We start from the raw sequence: 21131 nt of genomic DNA, 5'->3' as shown, positions 1-21131 counted from the left end.
TCTTCTGGGAGGGAAACAGGATCAGAATCAATACAGTCCAGGAGGCGGAGGCCTTCATTAAAAAGAATTTTCCACTCTCAGAGGAGGAACAGAGTGGGAGTAGTGAAAGAGACAGTAAAACACAAGACAGTAAGATCCAAGACGGGAAGGAGGGGGGCACTGAGGCTCTCTCTGGCGACAGGGAGGAAGAAGCAATATCGAAAAGGCTCAGATCTCAAAAATAAAATTATTTGGAACAATAGCAGTTAGTGATATATTAGAAAACGACAAAGAGAAACATGTAGGAACACAAGACTAACAATATAGAGTAAGATTTGGTTTACTGTTTTCTTCTATAAATTTGTTGTACAATGTTATATAAATGAGTACTGTGCTGAGATCTCTACCAGCAGTATGAAAGCTGCCAAAAAAATTTGTATACCTATTTACCCTTCCCTATATATTTGAAAACCAATAAAACTTTGTTTAAAAAAAAAATCTACCTTGCCTTGAAGTTCAACATTCGCACCCTGCTTTTCAACAAGTCAACTCAGCGGTTTTTAAGAAAGCAGAATTAAAATGTAAGATTTAAAAGAAAAACACGGAAATCAGAACAAAACAAAATAATATGAAATATCCTTTCTCTTATTGTGGATTGCTGTAATGGCCCATCAGTGGCCAGTAGAGTTGGTGGCTGACTCAGACAATGAGGAGGTTGGAGAGGAACATGGGCCAGTCCTGGAGTCTGGGGAAGGCTCTGATGAGGGCTCTGTGTTGGAGGTAGAGATGGGGCTCAGGGCCGTCCGACAGTTATCAGCTGCCTTTGGAGTCAGATATCAGTGGGGCAGAAGAACAGCTGGCGCCTGTTCCTGATGTGCGCAAGCGCAGAGCAACCAGGAGAAGAGAACAGCTAAGGAACAAGGGCCGACTCAGGAGTAAAGGCACAGATGGATGGTGAATGGCCCCTCCCATATGGAATAAAGAGGAGCAAAAGGGGAATGGAGTTGGCAGGAGACAATTAGTCCGCTTAATTGGTTCGTGACTCTCAAAGACTCCTTGCCAAGTACAGCATTGTTTTGAAGATATCGTCCTGGCAGCTCCCCAAGCCAGGTAAGGTATGTGACTGTAAATTCACCCTTGAAAGACTTTGCTGGATGTGAGTGAGAGCAATTCACAGTAACTTAATAAAAAGGGGTTTTGTCGGGACAAGGAGCCTAGGTCAGAAAATCTCTTCTAGAAGAACATGCACTACTGGTTCATTAATACAGCACTGCTATCTATACATCCTTACCTGGGGTGTAAGAGACACCATCGGATGAGTAGCTGGCTCAAGAGAGTTACTCACTCGGGTAGGAGCTGGGCAGCTGTTGGCAGCATAGTAGTTCCGAAGTTTCTTACTGTGGTTTTTACCCTGGAAAACCAAATTTCTGTTATTATTAGCCTAGCAAAAAAAAAAATGCACCAAAGCCATCAGTGACATAGCACCGTTCTTTCTTAAGCTTTCATCGACACTAAGTGGTGGAATTAAATCTACAGGGCTTCCTTTTCTGGTTTATTTTTTTAGGGGTGGGTGGGAGGGGAAGTTCCAATAGGGGTGGATTTGGGGTTCAATTAAGGAGGAAAATTGGTGCTTTAAGTCTTGCGGTGGTTGAAGAACCCTTTTTACCCCAGAGAATACCTGAAACTGCTCCCTCGGAGTTGTGCGGTGGCCTAGAGGTGCAGCTCTTGCCTCACAATCAGGAGACTGTGTTCGATCCTAGGTAAAGATTCCCCTTGCACATATGTGCTAGTTGTTCCCAACTCTAGGGGGCGGTGCTCATCTCTGTTTCACAGCCAACAAGTCAGCGCTGTTACCTTCCTACCAAAGGTGGTTCCTATTTTTCTACTTGCATTTTTACATGCTTTTGAACTGCTAGGTTGGCAGAAGCTGGGACAAGTAACAAGAGCTCATTCCCATTATACAGCACCAGGGCTTCGAACCGTGGAACTGTTAAACTTTCTGATCGATAAGCTCAGCATCTCAGCCACTGAGCCACCCTTTCGATCCTAGGTAGAGGCAGACATTTCTCTCTCTGGGCACAATGAGGATATATCTGCTGGGTGAAACTCCACATTGGTGACAGGAAGGGCATCTGGCCAGTAAAAACTCATCTCCGTTCAGATGCTCAGACTTCACCCACAAGGGATTATGGGGTCATTAAAAGAAGATGATGACAGGTAGTGCTTGACATACAAGCTTTTGTTTAGTGACCATTTGAAGTTACTGAAAAAAGCGACTTATGATTGGTCTTTACACTTACAACTGTTGCACCATCCCCGTGGTCCCATGATCAAAATTTGGAGGCTTGGCAACTAGCATGCATTTATGATGGTTGCAGTGCCCTGGGGTCATGTGATTACCATTTGTAACCTTCCCAGCTGGCTTCCAGCAAGCAAAACCAATGGAGGAAGCCAGATTCTCTTAACGACCATGTGCTTCACTTAACAACTGCAGAGATTCACTTTAACAACTGTGACAAAAAGGTTGTAAAATAAAGCACAACGCGCTTAAAGCTGCCCTTTAGCAGCGGAAATATTGGGCTCAGTTGTGATCATAAGTCGAGGACTATCTTTTACATAAAAGCCCCCCCCCCCCCCTTCCGGTTATTTTTCCAGGAAGAACAGTTTATTTCACAAATTAAGACTAGCAAGTGTGGGACACTGATGAAGGCCTGCACTAGGGGAGATCCCGTTTCAAATCTATCCTCACAATAGCCCGGGAAGCTCTCTGATTGACTTTACCACAGCCCCTCAGCCCAGGAGGCAGTGTGGTAAAGTGGTGTAGGCCTAAGACCTTCCCTCAGTCACAGGCGAAAAATCATGAAATGAATGAAAATCCAACAACACATAATGACAAAAGATTTAGGGCCAATCACCTCAGGGTCTCCAACCTCCAGGCCGCGGTCCACAGTGGGCCGTGAGGTGTTTACAACTAGGCCGCAGAAAAAACTTGTGAGAACAGCGGGCGAGCATATGCGTGCATGCTCCGTTTTGTGAGCAGTGCACACGCATGCACACCGCTCACGCAAATGGAGCTGGGCATGTGTGCTTCCCGGTAGCTCACATGAAACTATCCCACCCCCCCGACCGTCCGCCACTCTGCAAAGCTGGAAAAGATTGGGGAAATTCTGAATTACATGGACAAAGTTGAATTAATTATGGAATGCCTAGCTGTTAAAGGGGGGGATGGGAAGTAGACAAATTCACCCGGGGGGGGGGGGTGTATGTGAGAAGGACTGTTGGCCTTCATGGATACACACTAGAATAATAAATGGTGTAGAACAGTGATAGGGGACCTTTTTCGTACCCATGTGCCTACTTGGAACGCAAAACCATCTCGCGAGGAGCGTGCAGCCTCTGTGGCATTTGCGTGTGCAGGAGCACAGAAACCTGGAAGAGCAGTGTTCCATCACGCATGCGCGCGCTGCAGTGGTGGGTTCCGGATTCCGTTCCAGCTGGTACGGAACGGTCCCGGCATCACCCACATGGGCGCGCACAGCGCCTGCACACAGTGCGCACATGCATCGTACTTGCCTGCGACACTTCCACAAGCCTCCGCGACGCTCCAGCTGCTCGGTGGAGCATCGTGCAAGCGCCATACACGCCATGTGCGGAAGCACCAAAGGCTCAAAGCACAGGAAAGGAGCTCGGGCGAGCAAGTGGGCCCTCCAGAGCACAGAACCGGAACAGTATCCATCTGCAATCCACCACTGATGCACTGGCACCCAAATTTCCAGTTTCCGGCGCGGGCCCAACAAACAGCTGGCTGTCGCACATGCGTGCAACGGAAACCCGGAAGTTCGGCTGCTGGTGCATGCATGCGCAACAGAACACTGCTCTTCCGGATTTCTGTTGCAAATCGAAACATTTGCTAAGTGCGTTTCTCCCATTTCATGGCCTTTCTTCCCACCACTGTTAAGAGAATCACTGTCGTTGCTAAATTGGTCAGAAATAATTTTTGCTAGTCGGAAGGTTGCAAAAGGGGATCACATGACCCCGGGACCCTGCAACCGTCATAAATATGAGTCAATTGCCAAGCATCGGAATTTTAATCATACCACCATGCGGATGCTACAGGGATCGTAAGTAAGGAAACTGGTCGTAAGTCACTTTTTTTCAGCGCCACAGTAACTTCAAATGGTCACTACATGAACTCTTGTAAGTCAAGGACTTACATGTATATATCACCTTGGAAAACAAGGGGCCACTTTTTTGGTTGCGAAACTTGTCAGAGTATATTCATGAACTGGAATAGGGCATAGCAACAGGTCAGCCAATGGGGGGCTTTTTGGTAACTGAAGCAGACTATTTGTTGTATAGGGAGACATAAGAGAGAGTTTGGAGCCTGGGCGTGGCTGAACTGTTATGTATATAAGCTTGAGGGCACTAGCTTCTCTCTCCTCCATTTTGCCTTCTCCATTTTGTGCTTCCATTGTGTGCTGTGTTTGTACTTGCTATTTCTCTTCTCTACAATGCGGAAAAACCTACAAGGGTATTGTATGCCTTATGTGTTGTTATCAGAGGTTGGTCCCTGTCGGTTTGGACCGGTTCAGAAGAACTGGTAGTAACTTGGGGGCCTGGGTCGTTGGAACCGGCAGCCACCCAGGCTTGCCACATCCCCGAACCGGTTCTCCTACGGAGCCACCATCTTGATTTTCGGTTCTGCTCGTGCGCAGAACAATTTTCATTGTACAAATGTTTTTTCCCCCCATTTTTTAAGGTTTTGCGCATGCACAGACCTTTTTATTTGCAAATGCACACATGCGCACCGAACTGGCAGTAATGCCAGCAGCAACCCACCCCTGGTTATTATGTATATAAAGACGTTTTGAATCCTGCTGAATTGTCCGATTGCGTGTCCTGCAACAAACTCTGACAAAACCCCAACTCAACGCCGAAAGAGTCCCCACGGCAGTTTGGACGTGCAGGCAGGATATCCTCACCTGGTAGTGAGCCTGGGCTTGTTGGGCGGAGTTCAGGGTGACGTTGCAAAGCCTACAGCACAATGGCTTGCACAGTTCCTCCAGCAAGGGGTCCTGCTCCCCCCGCGTGGCGAGTTCCTCATCTTGTGCAAGTGGCAAGGATGGCCCCGGTCCCAGTGGTTTCGATGGAGAAAGTCGCAAGGTGGCTGGAGGCCTGGTGGCCACTGACATAGGAAGAGATGGGGGCGTTTCAGGAAGAGGAAGAGGTGGAAACCCAGCTCGCTGCAAAAGAATCATTGGCTGGCAGACCTTCTAGCATTCTTTCTTCGGAACCCAAAGGCAGCTTCGGATCTCGGACTGAAAAGCAAGAAGAAAATTCAACTCAAACAGGGGCCTCCAACAACGAGCGTCAACGTTGGGTTGGGTGATATACCTTACAGGGCAAGATTTGGTTCAATTCAATCAACTGTATTCTACCCGCTAAGGACTTTTTTTTAATAAAGTCTCTTAAGTCACAGCTGGCTTGAAAAATTGAACAGCCCCCTCTCAACAGAGGGGGGGGGGAATACGACATCATCTACAGGTGAAACTCGAAAAATTAGAATATCGTGCAAAAGTTCATTTATTTCAGTAATGCAACTTAAAAGGTGAAACTAATATATGAGATAAGACTCATTACGTGCAAAGCAAGATACAGTAGTTCAAGCCGTGATTTGTTATAATTGTGATGATTATGGCGTACAGCTCATGAAAACCCCAAATCCACCATCTCAGAAAATTAGAATATTACATGCAATCAATAAAGCAAGGATTGTACATAGAACAATACCGGACCTCTGAAAAGTATAAGCATGCATATGTACTCAGTACTTGGTTTGGGCCCCTTTTGCAGCAATTACTGCCTCAATGCGGCGTGGCATGGAAGCTATCAGCCTGAGGCACTGCTGATGTGTTATGGAAGACCAGGATGCTTCAATAGCGGCCTTCAGCTCTTCTGCATTGTTTGGTCTCATGTCTCTCATCTTTCTCTTGGCAATGCCCCATAGATTCTCTATGGGGTTTAGGTCAGGTGAGTTTGCTGGCCAATCAAGCACAGTAATCTCACAGTCATTGAACCAGGTTTTGGTGCTTTTGGCAGTGTGGGCAGCTGGAAAATGAAGTCAGCATCCCCATAAAGCTCGTCTGCGGAAGGAAGCATGAAGTGCTCCAAAATCTCCTGGTAGACGGCTGCGTTGACCCTGGTCTTAATGAAGTCCAGTGGTCCAAAGTCTTGTTGCTCAGTGGTCCAAAGTCCTCTTTTCTGATGAGAGCAACTTTTGCATCTCATTTGGAAACCAAGGACCCAGAGTATGGAGGAAGAATGGAGAGGCCAATCAAGCACAGTAATCCCACGGTCATCGAACCAGTTTTTGGTGCTTTTGGCAAAAGGTGTTCTCATCAGAAAAGAGGACTTTGGACCAAGGAGCCAGAAAATCCCATTTTAGCCTACTGCAGATGGGCAAAATGTGAAATTCAGGGGCTACAGGAGATGTACCAGAATTCTTTCCATAATTCTACTCCCTAAAAAGGGAGAGTAGGACCAAAAATGTGGAGCTTTAGTTTATTTTGTGGGAATTGGGGAGCTATTCTGTTTCCCCGTAAATAAGGCCTATCCAAAAAATAAGACCCAGCATGTTTTACGTTTGCACCTAAAATAAGCCCTACCCCCAAAATAAGCCCTACTTAAGAACCTGCACAACCGGCCGCCTGCCCATTCTGTCTGGTTCCTCGGGGTGCTACAGCCACAAGGCAAAGAGGGGTGGTAGTGGAGCTCCACCACGTGACCTCTACCACCTTACCACAGTGCCTCTAACAGGCAGACCATCAACCAGGGGTAGCCTGGTTGCAGCGGACCTGAGATAAGCCAGTGCAAGGCACGTGGGGCAGCTCCACCCCACCTCGCAATGGTGGCACCGGTGCGCCGAGCAGCATCCTGCCCCGCCATGAGCAAACAGAAGTGGGCTTCTCATATATGGGAACAAATAAGACACCCCCCAAAAAATAAACCCTAGCGCTTATTTTGGGGCCCAAAAGAAAATAAGACCCAGCTTTATTTTAGGAGGAACACAGTTATGAAGGTCAAAATTGCTTCCCAGCTGCACAATTCCCCAAATCTGCTTCCAAAATGCAGGATATCATCTCAGAGGGTTTTGGAGTACAGCGCTTGACATGTTACCAGTAGCCTCGTGTGGTTCTCCAGTCAATGGACATTGTAGGCCTCTGATTTAGCATAGGATATAGGTAGTCCTTAACTTGCAACCATAATTGAGTCCACAATTTCTGTTGCTAAGTGAGACAGTTGATAAGTGAATTTCACCCCATTTTACGACCTGTCTTGCCATAGCTATTAAGTGAATCACTGCAGGTTAGTAAGTATGGTTTTTAAGTGAATCTGATTTCCCCATTGACTTTGCTTGTCAGACAGTCGCAAAAGGTGATCACATGACCCGAGGACACCGAAACCGTCATAACTATGAATCAGTTGCCCACTGACTTAATTTTGATCATGTGATCTTGGGGATCCTCCGTGCCCCGTTTTTGCTAGCAGAGGCACTGCGGGACGGTCCTTTGCTGTTTCCAAGCCAGCCCTGCAGGACAGATTTAAGCACCCCGTGGACCAGACCCAGCCTGGCGGGCCTTGAGTTTGACACCCCTGATTTACAGAGTCAGCCTATTTGCCCCCAACAATCTTGGACCTCATTTTACCGACCTCAGAAGGATGGAAAACTGAGTCAGCCTTGAGCCTGGTGGGATTCAAACTGTCAAACTGCTGGCAGCTGGCAGTCAGCAGAAATAGCTTGCAGTACTGCATTCTAACCACCATGCGCCACCATGGCTCATGTCTTATGACCATTTTCCACACTAATGACCGTTGCAGCATCCCCATGGTCACGTGATTTACATTCGGATGTTTGACAACTGACTCACATTAATGACGGCTGTCAATCCATCCCCTTTTGCGACCATCTGACAACCGAAATCAACGGGGAAGCCAGATTGACCGTGTTACAGTTTTAAGAACTGCAGTGATTCACTTAACAAATGTGGTGAGAAAAGTTGTAAAATGGGGCAAAAATCACTTAGCGAATGTCTCACTTAGCCACTCACATTTTGGGCTCCTATTGTCATAAGTTGAGAACTGCCTGTATGTCTCCTGTGGAGGGGCAGCAAGAGAAGACAGACAAGTTCTAATCTATGTTTTTTTAACCAAAGGTACAGTCAGTCCTCAACTTATGACTACAATTAAGCCCAGAATTTCAGTTGCTAAGCAAAGCCGTTGTTCAGTGAGTCATGCCCCATTTCACAACCTTTTTGCCAAGGTTGCTAAGTGAATCAGTGCAGTTGTTAAGTGAATCATGTGGTCGTTAAGCAAGTTTGGCTTTCGGCACTGATTTTGCTTCTGAGAAGCTGGCCTAGGAGGGTCACAAATGTTGATCACATGACCCCAGGATGGTTGCAACTTCATAAATACATGTGGAAGTTGGTCATAAGTCAGTTTTTTCAGTGCCATTGTAACCTTGCAAGTCACTAAGCCAGGGGTGTCCAAACTTGGCAACTTTAAGACTTGTGGACTTCAACTCCCAGAATTCCCCAGCCAGTCCACAAGTCTTAAAGTTGCCAAGTTTGGACACCCCTGCACTAAGCCAATGGTCGTAAGCGGAGATCTACCTGTATTGTCTCTAGCAAGAAATTAAAGCATAGAATTTTGATTTAATTTTATCTTCTTTAGTTGCTTCTCCTCGGCCGTGATTTAATATGCTAGCATTAAACACCTAGGGAAGTGGTGGTTCAGTGGCTAAGCTTGTCGATCAGAAGGTCGGCACTTCAGCAGTTCAAATCCCTAGCACTGCGTAATGGAGTGAGCTCCCATTACTTGTCCCAGCTTCTGCCAACTTAGCAGTTCGAAAGCACATAAAAAATGCCAAGTAGAAAAATAGGAACCGCCTTAGGAGTTCTTCAAGACGACAAGGTGGACACAAAAGTCCCTATTTGAACACAATTGTAAATGGGCATTACTAAAGCACGCGATGGCTCAGTGGCTAAGATGCTGAGCTTGTCGATCAGAAAGATCGGCGGTTCTAATCCCTAGCGCCATATAACGGAGTGAGCTCCTGTTACTTGTCCCAGCTTCTGCCAACCTAGCAGTTCAAAAGCATGTAAAAATGCAAGTAGAAAAATAGGAACCACCTTTAGTGGGAAAGTAACAGCGTTCCGTGCACCTTCGACATTTAGTCATGCCGGCCACATGACCACGGAGACGTCTTCGGACAGCGCTCACTCTTCCGCTTTGAAACGGAGATGAGCACTGCCCCCTAGAGTCAAGAACGAGTAATACGCATGTGCAGGGGGACCCTTTACCTTGCTATTAAACACCCAACTTCGTAGTTTAGGAACCAAAGGCGTTCAGAAACATTTGTTTCCGTATAAACCTATTCAGGTTATCAAATTATTTTTGGAAGTTCTACCTGCATAGGAGGGGGTAGCAAATTGGAAAAAAGAGGAGGGCCTTCTTGGTAAATGGAGCTACAACCACAGAACTCCTTCCCTGTGACAATTTATCAGGTGTCTTTAATTCCACCTCCCCCATCACAAACACATACGGGTAGTCCTTGACAACCTTCGTCAAAATGCCTGCAGTTGGAAAATTGGGGTATGGGAAGGGGGAGCTCATCCTTAAATTTAGACAAGGGTGCTCAGACATCCCAGAAGTTCCCAAAGACATTTTTTTCCCCAAAAAAAGCAAGTGGGCTTTCTTCGTTTTTTTTTCCTTTGAAAACGTTTCGCTTTTCATCTGCACTGAACTGAAGAAGCGAAAACATTTTCAAACCCTAACCCCCCCCCCCAAAAGAAAGTCCACTTGCCTTTTTAAAAAAAGCACCTTTGGGACAACCATGACCTGGATGATTGAGACTCCCTAGAGACATTCAGAGATTCAAGCAGGGCACCTGTTGTTCATGAGGCACCTTAACAAGGACATGTGAGCACCCTCCCGGCATTGTTGCTGGAGATGCATGACTGCCATTGCATTGGTCTGTCCAGGTTTTGCAGTGTTTCATTATGGCAAATAAAAGTGAACCATCAGAAGAGATCTTTCCACAGAAGCTAAATAAATAAATAAATACATAATTTAGAAACTGGACAGATTTTCCAGAAAGAACAAGCAAGCTTTATTCAGTAAAATGCACAGGTATAGTATATGTGGTACCTTGCTCAATAGTAGTATGTGAGAGAGATCTTGGAATCCTAGTGGACAACCATTTAAATAGGAGCCAGCAGTGTGCAGCAGCTGCCAAAAACAACAACACAGTTCTAGGCTGCATAAACAGAGGGAAAGAATCAAGATCACGTGAAGTGTTAATACCACTTTATAATGCCACACTTTGAATACTGCATTCAGTTTTGGTCGCCACGATGTAGAAAAGATGTGGAGAGTCTAGAAAGAGCGCAGAGAAGAGCAACAAAGGTGATTAGGGGACTGGAGGCTAAAACATATGAAGAACGGTTGCAGGAACTGGGTAAGTCTAGTTTAATTAAAAGAAGGACTAGGGGAGACATGATAGCAGTGTTCCAATATCTCAGGGGTTGCCACAAAGAAGAGGGAGTCAAGCTATTCTCCAAAGCACCTGAGGGCAGGACAAGAAGCAATGGGTGGAAACTAATCAAGGAGAGAAGCAACTTAGAACTGAGGAGAAATTTCCTGACAGCTAGAACAATGAATCAGTGGAACAACTTGCCTCCAGAAGTTGTTAATTCTCCAGCACTGGAAGTTTTTAAGATGTTGACACAATGTTGACTAGACATACCCAGTTCCTGTCCCCTAATCATCTTGGTTGCTTTTCTCTGCACTCTTTCTAGAGTCTCCACGTCTTTTTTACATCATGGCGACCAGAACTGAATGCAGTATTCCAAGTGTGGCCTTACCAAGGCCTTATAAAGTGGTATTAATACTTCACGTGATCTTGATTCTATCCCTCTATTTATGCAGCCTAGAACTGTGTTGGCTTTTTTGGCAGCTGCTGCACACTGCTGGCTCATATTTAAATGGTTGTCCACTAGAACTCCAAGATCCCTTTCACAGTTACTACTGTTGCGCAAGGCACCACCTATTCTGTACCTGTGCATTTCGTTTTTCTTGCCTAAATGTAGAACCTTACTCTTTTCACCATTGAATTTCATTTTATTAGATAGTGCCCAATGTTCAAGTTTGTCAAGATCCTTCTGTATCTTAAGCCTATCTTCTGGAGTGTTGGCTATTATTTTCCATTCCATTCCATTCTATTCTTTTCCATTCTATTCTGTTCTGTTCCATTCCATTCTGTTTTATTTCTATTTCTATTCTATTCCTATTCCATTCTATGTTATTCTATTCTGGGCTCATGAAATAGAAAGGAGCACTCTGGGAGAGCCTATTAAAATAGAAGCATGCAGAAAATTCACAACACAGAATGAGATTTTTTTACTACATGTCCCCCCCCCCCAAAATTCAGCAAAGCGGAGGACGAGACTTACAAGAACCTCCTTATATGGCTAAGGTTGCAGAGCAGGCTCTCCTCGGGTTAATTTAAGCATCACAGGTAGTCCTCGACTCACAACAGTTGATTTAGAGACCCTTCCAAATTGGTGCTAGAAAAAGTGACTTATGACCATTTTTCACGCTTACAACTGTTGTAACATCCCCACGGTCACGTGATCAAAATTTGGCCGCTTGGCAACTGACTCATCATTAACATGGTTGCATTGTCCCATGGTCATGCGATCAGCCTTTGGAGACCTTCTGACAAGCAACATCAATGGGGAATGCAAGATTCACTTTACAACTGCGTCACTCACATAACAACCGCAGGATTCGCTTTGCAACAGTGGCAAGAAAAATGGGGCAAAACTCACCTAACCAATGTCTTACTTAGCAAGATAAAATTTTGGGCTCCATCGGGATCGTAGGTTGAGAACTACCTGTATATATTTTTCTTTCTCCCTTGCCCCAATATTGTAGGGATCTCACCATACATTGATTGCTAAATTGTCCCAAAGCTGCTTTTTCAGGAGGCAACTGGACTTCCTTGTTTTTTTTTTCTTTTGAAGACGTTTCGCTTCTCTTGCAAGTTTTTTTCTTGCAAAAGAAAAAAACAAGAAAGTCCAGTTGCCTCTTGAAAAAGCCCCTTTGGGACAACCGTGACCTGGATGACTGAGAATCTCTACAGACTTTTAGCTATACAATTTGGGATGGACACCCTTTGAATGGTGTGAGAATAGGAATGGATTTCCAGAGGGGGGGGAATTGCAGACTACAGGAACCAGGAGCACCTACTCAGGTGACCCTCAGGACATAGACAAACCTCCATGTGGCCTCAAATGACCCTCTAAAACAGTGTTTCTCAACCTTGGTAAGCTGGCTGGGGAATTCTGGGAGTTGAAGTCCACCGGACTTAAAGTCCCCAAGGTTGAGAAACACTGCTCTAAAAGGATGCAAATGACCAGCTGTCTGCAAGGAATATAAATCCTTCCATTCCCCACTCCCCTGTCAGAGCTGAAGAAGCTTCTTGGATGGGAAGCGAAACGTCTTCAAAAGAAAAAGAAAAAAACCAAGAAGGTCCAGTTGCCTCTTGGAAAAAAGCACCTTGGGGACAACCATGACCTGGTTGAGACTGAGAATCCCTACAGACTGATGGCTAAATTGCAAGGGATTGATGCCGCCATCATCATTGCCATCATGATCAACATGAGTTTTCTTCCTCCCTCGCCTTCTCGTCTCTCCCTCCCCCTATCCAGATGTGCATCGCCTTTGCAGCCACTCAAGACTTTCCCCTTCCAAACCAAGCGGAACAACAACAGCTGCAAACAGAGGCGGAAAAGCCCCCCCCCCCCCCAAAGGCAGAGCCTCCGCTTTCCTCGCCGGGAATTCCCGCGGAGTGCACAGCGAGGCTTCTTCGCCCCGCGTCCCCCCAGATGCCGGCTGCCGAGCGGCTCTCCCACGCCAAGAGATGGAAAGGCAGGGAGGAAGACGGCGCGGACCTACCGGCTTTCAGCGAGCTGGAAGCGGAGAGGGAGGCGGAGGGAGGTACGAGGGCGTCAGTCTCGCCTCCTGGACGCGGATGGCGCTCCGTTGCAAGGCTCAGCACCCCCGGCTCTTCCTTCCCATCGCCCCAGCCCCGCTGCCCGTGTAGCCCAGGAGAGAGGCTGAGGCTGAGACCGGGGCGGGGGAGGGAGGGCGTAGCATTAACCGGACACAGATGCGAACAGCTGCAGGAAGTGACCGCAGAGCCAAGCTGGAAGGGAGGAGACTCGGTGGGGGGGGAAAAACTACCCCGCCACGTCTCTCCCAGAGCGCATGAGTCTTCCAGGCGCCGCCGAATCGCCTTTCTCCCGGCGGGCTTTCCCCGGGCCGGAGAGCCTCCGGACGCGCTGAACTACAATTCCCAGGGTGCCCAGAGATTTCCAGGACCGAAGCCCAGTATTTTATATGCAATGGAAGGGAAATGGGAAGGGAGGGAAAGAGAAATGGGAAGGGTAGGGAAAGAGAAAGGAAAGGGAAAGAGAAATGGGAAGGGAAGGGAAAGAGAAAGAGAAATGGGAAGGGAAGGGAAAGAGAAATGGGAAGAGAAGAGAAAGAGAAATGGGAAGGGACGAGAAAGAGAAAGGGAAGGGAAAGAGAAATGGGAAGGGAAAGAGAAATGGGAAGGGAAGGGAAAGAGAAAGAGAAATGGGAAGGGAAGGGAAAGAGAAATGGGAAGGGAAGAGAAAGGAAAGGAAAGGAGAAATGGGAAGGGAGGGAAAGAGAAAGGGAAGGGAAAGAGAAATGGGAAGGGAAAGAGAAAGAGAAATGGGAAGGGAGGGAAAGAGAAAGGGAAGGGAAAGAGAAATGGGAAGGGAGGGAAAGAGAAAATGGGAAGGGAAGGGAAAGAGAAATGGGAAGGAAAGAGAAAGGAAAGGAAAGGAGAAATGGGAAGGGAGGGAAAGAGAAAGGGAAAGAGAAAGAGAAACGGGAAGGGAAGGGAAAGAGAAATGAGAAGGGAAGGGAAATGGAATGGAATGGAATTCTTTATTGGCCAAGTGTGATTGGACACACAAGGAATTTGTCTCTGGTGCATAAACTCAGTGTACATACAAGCAATAAGTGATTATTTGGGAAGTCCTAGTGGAGGTGGAGAAACCGCTGCAAGTTTGCCTCAATTTGCAGACCCAGTTAGGAGTTACCTGCTTCTCGCTTGCTGCTTGGTTCAGTTTAAGCCACAGTTGTTGCGCTGAGCAACTGCTGGATCTGGCCGATGCTAAATCCTAAGCCGTGATGTACAAAACAGAGCGAATGGGTTGGCACAGCGCGCCAACCCATATCAAAGTGATGGCGGTATGTAATTAAGCACAGCGCGTGCCCCTAATTTCTTGTTGAAGAGTTTGCAAATGATTGCTCCCCCCTAGTAAAGTAACAGAGTATAGTCACTTAGCTGCCGAAGGAATAAGACTGTTTATGCTGGCACGTAATTCTATAACTGGAGTAGTTCTTTAAAGAAAGATCAGAGTTGAGCAGGGCCATTTAGACTTTTGAATTCCATCTCCCTCCTGTTTTTATGCAGTGATACAAGCAAAACATCCACCTGCCAAATAACCCAGGTTTATCACATGTAGGCTGCAAAAATCTAGATGGTCACTAGATGGCACTGAATTTTCAGACTCTCTACTGTCATCCAAGGTTGTTTGCCCTTGGATGGAAGGAAGTTTACAGTCCAGACAATGGATAAACCCAGGAGATCAGGATTGAAGACCCCTGTCTTCCCATTAATACTAATTAAAAGTGGATGCTTTTTCTGCATTACATCATAACCTTATATAGTTAGCATATTGTCTGTCTGTCTGTCTCTCTCTCTGTCCCGCCCTCCCTTTTTCTCTCTAAAGCAGGGGTGTCAAACTGGCGGCCTGCGGGCTAGATGCGTCACATGCAGGCCACACCCACCCCAGCTCTGCAAATGGGGCAAAACGTCGCAAAACGTCACATGACAATGTGACACGGGGAGTTTGACTGTGAGCTAAACCATGATATATAGCTTAATGGAATTACACCTAACAACCATGATTCGCTAAAGAAGGCTTAGCACGATGTTTAAACGCAAACTAGTTTATTGAGCAATAGTTTACCGATAACATGAATTGGCTTTATGAATCTAATCATTGCCTGCAGCACAATTAGATTATTCCTTTTCTATATATCATGTACTATCACAACGCTATTTTTTTCGCCAATAATCTTCCAGTTGCTTCGCATTAAGCATTCTCAAAGTAAAAATGAGACTACAGTTGTTGTTTTTTTAAAAAAAAAATCCGTTCAATTGTGTCCAGTTTTTGGAGACCACCTGGACATGTCCCTGCAGTTTTCTTGGCTGGGTTTTTCAGAAGTGGTTTTACATTTCCTCCTTCCTAAGGATGAGAGAAAGCGACTGGCCGAAGGTCATCCACATGGCTTTGTAGCCAAGTTTGGGTCTAGAATTCCCAGGCTGCCAAAGCTAAGAGCAGCAGCAGATGGCAGCCAAGGATACAAACCATGCTATTCTGGTGGTACATTGGTTAGAATGCAGTACTGCAGGCTAGTACATCTGCTGACTGCCGGCTGCCAGCAGTTTGTAAGTTAGTCCCCCCGGCTCAATATTGACATAGCCTTCCATTCTCCGGAGATCAGTAAAATGAGGACTTAGATTTTGGGGGCAATATACTGACAACTGTAAAACTCTTACGGTATTTTTCGGAGTATAAGACGCACCTTTTTCTCCCCAAAAAGAGGGTGAAAATCTGGGTGCGCCTTATACACTGAATACAGCATTTTGGCCTCCCGAAGCCCCGCCCCCTTCACAAAAATGGACGTGCATAGGCTTTGGGAGGCTTGCAAAGTGCTCCTGGGAGCTGAGGAGGGCAAAAATGAGCAAAAAATGGGCCGTTTTTGCCCCCCCCCTCCCAGCCCCCAGGAGCATTTTGCAGGCCTCTCAAACTGCATGCCCCATTTTTCACAAAAAATGAGACATGCAGGAGGTTTGGGAGGTCTGCAGAGTGCAAAACCCCCTTTTTAAAATGTATCTCTTCAAAATCTTGGTGCGTCTTATACTCCGGTGCGTCTTATAGTCCCAAAAATACAGTAGACAGGGCTGTAAAGCATTGTGAAGTTATAGAAGTCTAAGGGCTATTGCAATTCCTCCCTTCTAGTGGGCTTCTAGATTTTTGCAGCCCAGATCTCATTTTGCGTCAAGAGACCAAGCATCTGTAAAACTAAAAAGGTAAAAGATTTCCTCTGTCCAGTCAGGTCCGATTCTAGAGGGCGGCGCTTATCTCGGCTTCTTAGCCGAGGGAGCCTGCATTGTCCGAAGACACTTCCGTGATCACGTGGCCAGCATAACCATACTCCCAAGCTATACAGAACACTGTTACCTTCCCATCGAACTGGTACCTATTTATTGACTCGTATTTGTATGCTTTCGAGCTGCTAAGTGAGCAGGAGCTGGGGCAAATAATGTGAGCTCACTCCGTGGCATGGTGCTCAGCTCTTGAACCCGGGCTGCCAGTTGACAAGCTCAGCGCCTTTAACTGCTGAGTAATCGCAGCCCCTCGCCCCCTTGTAAAAATGCATATGGTAATTCAAATATTTACATGAAGTAACCATTTTACAGTGGTTACAGACATGGAAAATATTGAAACTTGTTCTTATTTCTACATATCACATTAATAGTAATCATCCAGGAACAAAAAGCATATGTCAAGATGCAGCAGCTTTGCTGTCAGTTGTTGTGTTACTACACCCAAGTGATGTATTATGATTTAGTCTTTCTTCTGAAATGAATACACAGTTGAAGCTAAAATTCTTTTTAAAGAAGCCTGATGTGAATTAGAATATTCTATTGCAGAGGGACCAGTGATGTTTATTAAAATATACTAAAATATCCTCCTCCTCCTCTTTTAACTGAATGCCATCACTCTGCTAAACAAATAATTCCCTCAACGCTGTCAAACTATTCACTAAGTCTGCATTACTATTCATCTTCTCATCGTTCCTATCACCCATCTCCTCCCACTTATGACTGTATGACTGTAACTTTGTTGCTTGTATCCTTACGATTTATATTGATTCTTTCCTAGTATGGCTTGATAGCTTATTTGTACCCTATGACTATCATTATGTGTTGTGTCTTAGGATTCATGACGAATGTATCTTGTCTTTTATGTACACTGAGAGCATATGCACCAAAGACAAATTCCTTGTGTGTCCAATCACACTTGGCCAACAAAGAATTCTATTCTGTTCTATTCTAACGACACCATAATCACTGAATGGAGCTGGGTGTTTACTGGCTGGATGCCCTTCCCTGTCGCCAATGCGGAGTTATATTCAGCAGATATATTCTCAGTGTTCCCAGAGAGAGAAATATCTGCCTCTACCTAGAATCAAACTCACAGCCTCCTGATTGTGAGGTGAGAGTTCCGCCTCCAGGCCATTGCAGCACATTAAAACATACTAAATGCAAACAAAAATAGTCTTAATCTTTAAGATTTCAACAAGACAAGTGAAGTAGGTTTTGACCCCGTTTTATGACCTTTCTTGCCACAGTTTGAAGTGAATCGCTGCAGTTAAGTTAGCAACACAGTTGTTAAGTGATTCTGACTCCCCCATGGACTTTCACAAAAGGTTATCACAGGAACCCCTTTATATGTACTCTTTTTATGTGTTTATTGGTTATTTGAATGGTTATTTGCTTATTTATATCCATTTATTTGTGCCATTTTTTCATGTGTTTTCATACTTGTTTCCTTGTACTTGTTGACAAATAAATAAATAAAAGTAACTAAGAGGAATATATGTATGTTCCATATGCAACAGATCATATTAATTATCCTATTAATTAATTATTCAAATTCAGCCCAAAAGGTTGCAGTGAAAAGGTAAATGGAAAGCACGTGAATTAATATTTCATTTCCTTAATTGCATCTCCAACAGGAAGGCAAATGCAATCAACTCTTATTCAATATTCACTGAGACATGAAATACACAAAGCACTGTTGTTCCTGCTATCTGTTGGAGCTACTCTCCCAGCTTAGGAGTCCCAGCCCCAAGGGCTCCTGCTACCACTGGTGTCGTTTTTGCCTTTACTTTCCACATCCCCTCTAGTACCTCCTTCAGGCCACGATACTTTTCCAGCATTTCATATTCCTTCTTCTTCAAGCTATTGCTGTCATTTGGTACCACTGTATCTATCACCATCGTGTCTTCTGGTTCTTGACTTCTACTATAAGGTCTTGTTGATTGAGCTTGACTCAGCCTTCCATGCTTCTGAGGTTGATAAAAGGAGGAACCAGATTATTGGGGGCAATATGCTGTCTCTGTAAACTGCTTAGAGAGGGCAATATGAAGCGGTATCAGAGGTGGGTTCTTACCGGTTCGCACCAGTTCGGTAGAACCAGTTCGTCAAATCTACCAAACCAGTTAGAAGAGGTTCCACTGGTGGACCTGGAAGTAAGTTCCAGAAAGCCTGCCCGACCCTGTCGCTCGCTCGCTCATCCCCGCCCGTCAGGAAGCCGCTAAATCACTCGCTCCCCCTGCCTGTCTGCACTATCCTAGCCCCACTCACCGCTCACTGATTGGCTGGCTTACCAATTGCCCCGCCTGCCTCTAAGAACCCTATCTAAACCCACTTATCTTTTTTCCAGCTTGGCTCTCTATTGTTGCCTGCCAACTCCAAGGAGGTAAGTAAGCTGCAACTAAGCGTGGGGCAGGAGTGAGGTAGCGGCAGGCCATCTGGAGTGGCCTGCTGGGGCCCTGCACTATAAGCGAGTCCAGTGACCTTTTGCAGCCTTGCAAGGATCCCGGGCTCGCTTATGGCTCAGGGCCGCATAGCTGCCAGAAAGCATGGGCGCAGGGATGGCAGTGGGAGCTTACGTGGCGCGGTCGGTGTCTGACAAGTTCGGGGACCTCGCAAGGCCTTTGCAAAGTCCCCGGACTTGCTTAAGATGCCTGGCCGCCAGAAAGCACGGGTGCGGGGGTGGGGACGGCGGCAGAAGTTTATACGGCGCGGCCAGTCTCCTAGGACCTCCTAGGTGCTGGCCGCACCATGCAAACTACCATCCGTTTCCCTGTGCTCAGAAAAGCAACTCCGGGAAGGTGCTTTGGTGGCGGCAGGCGTTCTAGAACCTGCCTGCTAGCAAAGGACTTTCCCGGGCTTCCTTTTCTGAGCACAGGGTGACGGACGGTAGTTTGTAATGAGGTTGTAATGAGGGGTCCTGGGTGTTCTCTGAGCTTGGTGGTTTTCTTGCAGACGTTTCATTACCAAACTAGGTGGTATCATCAGTGCTAGAAGGGAGTGGGGTTGGGGAAGGAGGAGAAAGATAGGACAAAAAAGAGAAAGAGAGGGAGAAAGAGGAGGTGGAGGATAGTGGGATTCTTGCTGCTTTCTGAGCTTGGTGGTTTTCTTACAGACATTTTATTACCAAACTAGGTAACATCATCAGTGCTAGAAGGGAGTGGGGTTGGGGGGAAGGAGGAGAAAGATAGAGGGATAAAAAGGAGAAAGAGAGGGAGAAAGAGGAGATGGAGGATAGTGGGATACTTGCTGCTTTCTGAACTTGGTGGTTTTCTTACAGACATTTCATGATCCAGTTAGATATCTCACACCAATGACCATAAAACATCTGCAAGCAAACCATCGAGACCACAGAGCATTTATTTCTTCATTTATTAAATTTATATGCCTTCTGCCTCGTGGTCATCACAAACTCCTCATCAGGACCATCCACAATGACCGGCCTCAGAACTACATCTCCACAATCTCAAATTTTATTTATTGTGTATAGAATATTTTTAATGGGGGAGGAGGAGCCAATGTCACAATGATACAGACATGCGGTCTCGATACACCGAGACCGCAGCCAATACTTTTGCCGCTGGGTGGTCCAATCGGACCTAAACCATCCCGTAGAGTCAGTGAACAGGAAGAATACGTCTTGCTGATCTCAGGGACAATGCAAAGTCCCTGATCGATCCAAGAGAAGTTCTTCAAGCCAGCAACAAAAAGTCCAGCCACCAGGCTGATGAAGTCGGGGCGGTTCCAAAATGGAAGGATACGGAAAGAGAAAGTGTTTCCAGCTGGTGAGGAATTTTTACCATTTCAAAAGAGACTGCCTATAAAAAACTTAGTTAATTTAAATTTGAGAGCAGAAGAAATAAGTGGTGGAATTAAGCTTTGAATGGTTTTGGACAGTGGGTTATCTTACTTTTTAAATGTTATTTTCATGGATGGAATTTATGCAAGCCTTTTAAAACGAATGGATTAAGTTTTCTTCTTTTTTTTTCATTATTATTTTTTGCAACTATGGACTAAAATTCTCCTTCTTCATTACTGCATGTATTTTTCCCTTTTTCTTCTCATTTTCATTCAAGAATTTGATTGTTTTAAACTTGGAATAAAAAAGATACAAAAAGCAACAAAGAAAATTGTAACAACAGAGGGAAAGACAACACTGCTACTCGGAGGCTGGAGGTTTGTGTATTGGAAACAAAACACTTTTACTTTCCTCACTGATTATTCTGGCTTGGCACTTCAAAGTTTCACTGTTTTGTCTATAGAGAGTGATAAGAAGAAAAGCATACAGATGTTCCTTTGAAGTATATCTTTAACCAGAGAAAAGTGAAAATAAGACCTTATTGTGAATTTATGCTTAATCTTGTAAAAACCTTCCAAGTCAGAGCAGCAGTGTTTGTCAGCTGGAGATAATGGCACAATCTCAACAGCAGAAAGAAACTTTAAGTTTGCAAAAGATATTGTTAGAAATTCAGAAATTACAAAACAGATTTGAGAGGACAGGGAAGTTGGAAAATCAAGAGCATCTAATAGTAAAATATGATGAAGACGTTGGAGATGTTTATCAAGTGGAAAAAGTGGAGGTTAGCGTCCTAAAAACCAAAGAGAAAAATGACCACCAAGAAATTAAATCTGCTGATATCTATGGCGATTGGTTTCTGTCTGGAAATGGAAAGAGTGGAATACAGAAAGAAGAATTAAATGGAGGGGAACTCTATCCCAGATGGCAAGGTACAGAAGAAGAAAAAATAAAAGAATTAGTGGATTTAAAGAGAAATTTTGTTAGCAACATCATTGAAAACACCACTGACAATTAAAGATAAGC

At 45.4% G+C, this 21131-nt stretch overlaps 1 protein-coding gene across 2 annotated transcripts in view; it reads right to left on the bottom strand.

The window, feature by feature from the left end:
• ZMAT3 (zinc finger matrin-type 3) overlaps positions 1–13198 on the bottom strand; it is a 161445-nt gene extending 148247 nt beyond the window's left edge. For both annotated transcript variants that reach the window (XM_081954238.1, XM_081954237.1), the window contains exons 1-3: positions 12997–13198; positions 4962–5297; positions 1271–1390 (exon numbers count right to left, since the gene is read on the bottom strand). In XM_081954238.1, the coding sequence (XP_081810364.1) occupies positions 1271–1390; positions 4962–5237 (396 nt within the window). In that variant the 5' untranslated portion in view covers positions 5238–5297; positions 12997–13198. The remainder of the gene's footprint in view (positions 1–1270; positions 1391–4961; positions 5298–12996) is intronic.
• Between the last annotated feature and the right edge of the window lie 7933 nt (positions 13199–21131).

This window comes from Natrix helvetica (genome assembly GCF_964273705.1).
Source record: "Natrix helvetica genome assembly, chromosome: 5".
NCBI lineage: Eukaryota > Metazoa > Chordata > Lepidosauria > Squamata > Natricidae > Natrix > Natrix helvetica.
Note: the sequence above shows the minus strand (reverse complement) of the source record. Positions and strands in the feature narration are given on the sequence as shown.